The 5,816-nt window shown below is 48.9% G+C and overlaps 1 protein-coding gene across 1 annotated transcript in view; it reads right to left on the reverse strand.

The window, feature by feature from the left end:
- PARK2 (parkin RBR E3 ubiquitin protein ligase) overlaps positions 1-5,816 on the reverse strand; it is a 1,426,764-nt gene that overhangs the window by 8,429 nt on the left and 1,412,519 nt on the right. The window contains exon 11 of the mRNA XM_006882824.1: positions 854-971. Coding sequence (XP_006882886.1) covers positions 854-971 — 118 coding nt within the window. The remainder of the gene's footprint in view (positions 1-853; positions 972-5,816) is intronic.

The following is a 5,816-nucleotide window of genomic DNA, read 5'->3' on the forward strand; positions in this document are numbered from 1 at the left end:
ATAACAACAACAAACAACATATCTAGTTATGTGATATCTTAGAGAAACATTCTTCCACTTTGCACATCACTCTGTCAATGTGCTGTATGAGGTAACCTGGGTTTGCTGTGATGCCAAACCTTGTGCCATGGGGATATCAAATTCCAGAATGGTTTCCCATTGTGGACAGTGTCTGGTGGAGCGCCCAGTTATAAAACAAGCAGAGAAGCAGGAGTGGCAACTACTTCCTAAACCACAAGCCTCTGAAAACTATGAACTTGGAGAAACAAAGATAGCTGTGGAAAGGCATTAGGTCTTTTGTTCACAGAGTTGCTATGAGTTGATCTTGACTTGACAGTAATTAACAACAACAACAACCACCTCACTCACAGCTATGAAGAGGGAGTGCTCACAGCTGAGTTTCTTGCGGGTTTTGAGAGGCACAAAATGACACAGGAGAAGGCTGCTCATTGCTTCTCTGAGGGGCTGCTGCTGGATTCGAACAGCTACGGAGGCGTGGCTGGGGTGGATGAGGCCACTGGCGTCCCCACCAAGTGTGATAGGAGAAAGGAATTTTGCAGTCAACTGAATTTAGGGGCTAGTTAGTTTAAAAACAGTAAACAGGTTTCAGACTGGTTTAAACCAGCTTTCATCATGACTGCTAGCTTCCAGATGGGGAGCTGAGGCTTGGCAAGAGGTTAAGGTGCTTGGTGGGGTAGAACGGGGATCTTGACGCCTGCGGGTGGCTTCAGCCCACCTTCTGGACAACTTGGTCACACCAGCCTCCCCCTGACCTCCTGCCTGGAGGGACTGAGCCCTGGACACCCTCTACGAAAGACTCATTCAGCCTTGTTTCTCATTCAGCCGGACTCACCATTCTTCTCGACGGGCACGTGGCAGCGGGGACAGGGCTTGGTGGTTTTCTTGATGGTCTCTTTGGAGGCCTCTTCCCAGCGCGCACGCTCCGCTGCCTTGGCGTCCACTCTGTAGCCCTGGGAAGATGCAGGGACAATGAGGGTCAGTGTGGGGACATCAGTGTGGGCCACCACATTCCTTGTTTTCATATCAAACCTCTTTGCAACACTGTCCTGGGGGCTCAAAGCGGGAAGAGTCTCTGAGGAAACAGCTTCCCTGGGAAGACATTTGATTGCTCGCTTCCTCGCTCACTGTCCTTGAACTGACAGTGACTCATAGTGACCCTCTATCAGCTTTCACTGCTGTAAATCTTAACAGGAGACGGCCCACTTTTCTTCCCAGGAGCTCCTGATGGATTCGAACCGTCACAGATGCATGGCCTTCTGATTAATGGCGTGGCGCACTGTGACCTCCGTCACCGGGGTTCCTATTTGACCAGTGGTGTGCCCTCGTGCATAAACACACAACACAATTGTTTGTTGGGGGTTTCCCCCACGTGATGCAAACTTATAACAGGAGACTTAACCGAGTTCTAGAGTTCTTCATGTTATTTTAAATAATTGTAATAAATAGTCCTTCTGAGATTTGATGCATTAAAACTGTGGTGAAGGACATAGAATATACTATTACGCCCAGAACAAACACTCTTAGGAGAAATACAGCCAGAATGTTTCTGAGGAGAATGGTAAGAGTTTGAACACAGCGCTAGGAGAGACCAGCTGACAGAGGAAGACAGCATGTTTGGACAGTAGAGAGAGGGTCAGGGGAGAGAGGGGACCCCGACAAGCAGTTCCCTTTCCTTTTCCACTACTTGTTTTATTTTGGGGGAGAAAGTGCAGCCACAGTGCTCCTTGGAGGCACGGATGGTGTACTTTATCTCACCCGCTTTAGGCATGTTGGTTGGAGGGTCCTTGGAAAAGGACATTTTACTGGAGAAAATAGCAGGTCACTGAAGGAGAGGAAGACCCTCAACGAGACGGACGGACACAGTGACTGCAGCAGTGCGCTCCAGTGTGTCAGAGAAGGTGAGGATGGCACAGGTAGGACAGGGCTCAGGTGTGTTGTTCACCAGCGCCCTGAACAGCCCTGCAGGTGCTGTTTCCTTCAGGGATCTGGCGCCATCTGGTGGACATACCTTGCCATGCCGCTTAGAAATGAAACTAGACTGAATTCTCCCAGGAGATAGAGTGTGTGTGTGTGTGTGTGTGTGTGTGTGTGTGTGTGTGTTAATGAGAAGAGTATTTGTGCTCATAAGATTGAGAGAAAGAGCATGAGGATAAAGAAAGAGAGAGTATGTGTGGGGTCTCATATACTTTGGGCATGTCACTAGGAGGGGTCAGTCCCTGCAGGAAGAAGGGTCAGAGAATGAGAGATGGGTCGACACAACAACTGTAACAATTAGCTCCAGTATAAGGGAGACCTAAGGGTGCTGAGGGGCACGGCAAGGCTGAGATCTGCTGTTCACGGGGTGCAACGCCTCATCGTCGACCCGGCGGCACCTAACAACAACAACAACAATCCCATATGAATGGTGTTCTAGATACACAGGCCAGGGCACAGAGCAGATGCCCACGTAAGGAGGAAGGCAGACACTGGGATGGAGCTCTGAGAGGCTGGGCCACCAAGGCCAGCCAAGATCCACCAGGAGCCAGAAGACCCAGGAAGGGTCTCCCCCAAACCTTCCATGGGAGCACGGCTCTGCCGATACTTTGCTTTTGGATTCTGCCTTCCTGAGCTTGAGGACAATCCACCTCTGATGTGTTTTTTAACTAATTTTAATGAAAGTTTACAGAAACATGGGGTTTCCAGTCATTCATTGTTGTACTTTTCTCCTTGCCCACTCCTTCCCCCAATTCACTCTTCCCCTTGAAAAGTAAAAGAAAACCTCTTTCATTGTTATGCAAAGTGGCCCACTTTGTGGCTCTGGTAAACAAGTCAGGGGTTTATTGTGGTTTCTCTTGTAGCTCAGAAGCTTACAGGGACAAGAGCAGCTAACTCTCAGAGCAACTGCCTCCCTGGGAGGAGAAGGGAGAAGGGCATGCACATCCAACAAGCCCTTCCGAGCACCTTCTCCGTGCGGGGCCCTGGAGGTCAGCTGACGGACCAGATACTCAGGGTTAAAATGCTCCTCACACAAAAACAGGGCAATCTCTTCCCATGATTCACAGTCTCTGAAAAACCACTGGAGGGGCAGCTCTGGGTCGGTTCCAACTTGACAGTATACAGCAACAACCACAACCAGGTTAACAAAGCTCAGGTGGTGAGAAAGAGGAAATCCAGGCTTCAGAGCACTGAATGTTGGAGCATTTTATCACACATCATTTGACAGATGGAGTGTTTTAGAAATGGCAGGTTGGTGGCCCCCTGCAGGAAGTACGCCTATTAGCACCATTTCCCCCGCAGCATGGGCTCGGTCCACGTCTCTGTATCCTGTTTGGGTCACTTACACCAGATCGCAAACTATCCTGATGCTATTGCATGCCTGCAAACGAAAAAGGCACCCACTGCTTTTTGGGGATTCTAACTCGCGGTGGGCCCCCACTCGGTTTCTGAGGTTGTAGGTCTTATTGGATCCAGGCTGCCTGACATTTATCCCAGCAGATAGAGTACCAAAGCAGAAACCACTGCTGTTGTACTCCAACCACGGCAGCCCTGGGGGCCAGAGTGGAACCACTCCACACACAGTGAATCGCTAGGGGACAGACTGCCACAGCTTTCTCATGTGGAGTGGCTGGGGGATTCAAACCACTGATCCTTTAGTGAACAGATGAGTGCTTTAACCCCTACACCAGCAGGACCTTTTAAATAAACTACAGTATAAGAAGGCACACCTTTGAAAGAGTATCCTCTGGACTGCTGAAAAAAACCAACAGGTCTGTCCTGGAGGAAGTGAAACCAGTGTGCTCGTTAGAGGCTGCAAGGCTGGGGAAATGCCCTCTCACATACTTTGGACATGTTGTCACGGAGGGCCGGTCCTCGGGAAAGGCGTCACGCTGGGAAATGTGGAGGGGCCATGAAAGAGGAAGGCCCCGGACAAGGTGGACTGACCCAGTGACGCTAACATAGGGCTCGAGGAGATCGGAGATGGGGTGAAAGGTGCAGGACAGGGCGAGATTCACGGTGGACTTGGTGGCACCTAACAACAACAACAACAGTGAAAGCACAACTAGTATATGCTCTGGGCAACCAAACCCATCTGTGCAACTTGGTCTCTGTGATACTTTTTTTTTAACGGTGGTTTAGAAGAGCTTGAGTGTCAGTGGAGCAGCGACTGACCCCCACTGGGCAGCTGGGCTGGTAGAGGAGGGGCATGAGCTGGGCTTCAAGGCTGAGTGGGAGCTTGGCAGGCATGCTCCTTTATAATTCTGTAGGTTTATGAATCAGGGCAAGCAATCAGTATCCCCAAAGGACTCTTCAGTCTGATGGTGGAAGATGCTGTCCCTGTGGCTTCAGAGAGACCCATTAGAAATCGAGGACCTTCACCCACCCTCCCTTTAACAAGAGGGAGCAACACTGCCTATGTGCAACCACTGGAGGACACACCAATTTCTGTGGCTTACAAGAGCAAGTGTTTACTTATTAGAAAGTCTCTGGAGAGAAAACGAGGCAGGAAAGGGAACCTGGGATGAGAGCAAACAGGCAGGAACAAGCGGAAGCAAATGGAATTGGATCCCGATTAGCCTGTGATGCATTGATCTTCTGCCACGGATTTCCCAAACGCCCTGCCATTCCAGCGTGAAGCTTGTTCAGTATTCTAAGACCAATGTCTGGCTTTGCTTTTATATTAAAAAAAATTCTATTAATCAAGACATGCATTACATTTTGTGTCAGAAGGCCCCATTGGTAGATAGGCCTCTTGGGGGGAGGAAAAGTTCTGCTGGGGTGGGTCATGTCACGTCCAAGTGCAATGTCACATCCGAGTGCAGATGCTGCTCAGCTTGGAAGGGAGGGTGTCAGAGGGAGGTCACGGACAGAAAGAAGAGGCCTCACAGGCAGACGGAGCGGAATGGAAAACGTGCACAAGAGTCAGTGGTATTGGAAGAAGACGTTGAAGCCACGCTGAAGGCTTTGACAAAATAGGCCCAAGAATCAATGGGGTACTGACTGACATGTTTGAACTAACAGACGCAGCCCTGGATGTGCTCACCAGTTTATGCCAGGAAATTCTGAGGATAACTGTCTGGCCGACTGACTGGAAGAGATCCGTTATTTATTCCCATCCCCAAGAATGGTGATCCAACAGAATGTGGAAATTATTGAACAATATCATCAATATCACATGCAAGTAAAATCCTGCTGAAGATCATTCAAGATGGCTAGAACAGTACACAGACAGGGAACTGCTAAATCCAGCAGGATTTGGAAGAGGCTGTGGGACCAGGGATAGCATTGCTGATGGATCCCGGCTATTACTCAGCCAGCGTCTGTGGACCATCTGGGTACCGGGTGTTGTCCAGGAACTTCTGGTGTAGAGGTGATTAGAAGACGAGTCTATCTACCATAACCAACATCCAAGCAGACATCCGCATAACCATGTTTATCGCAGCTTTGTTCACAATAGCAAGGAATTGGAAACAAGTTAAGTGCCCATTTACAAACGAATGGATAGAGAAGCTATGGTATATTCACACAACGGAATACTTCGCTGCATTGAAAAACAAGGATCTCATGAAATATAATTAAAAATGGGTGACCCTGGAGGACATTATGCTGAGTGAAATATCTCAGTCACAAAAGGACAAATACAGCATGCTGCCACTGTTGTAGAATGAGGCTGACATCAGGGTGGGGGTAAGACTGAGAAAAACTGGATAAATTACGTATACTACATTGAAGCTGATGAGGGAGAGAACAGTTTAAAAAGAATATATTTTAGGGCATTATGATTATCATGAGAGTTTGGATTGGGGGTTACAGAATGG

This window comes from Elephantulus edwardii, unplaced genomic scaffold (genome assembly GCF_000299155.1).
Source record: "Elephantulus edwardii isolate Elephantulus edwardi_28Jun2011 unplaced genomic scaffold, EleEdw1.0 scaffold00024, whole genome shotgun sequence".
NCBI classification, from domain to species: Eukaryota; Metazoa; Chordata; class Mammalia; order Macroscelidea; family Macroscelididae; genus Elephantulus; species Elephantulus edwardii.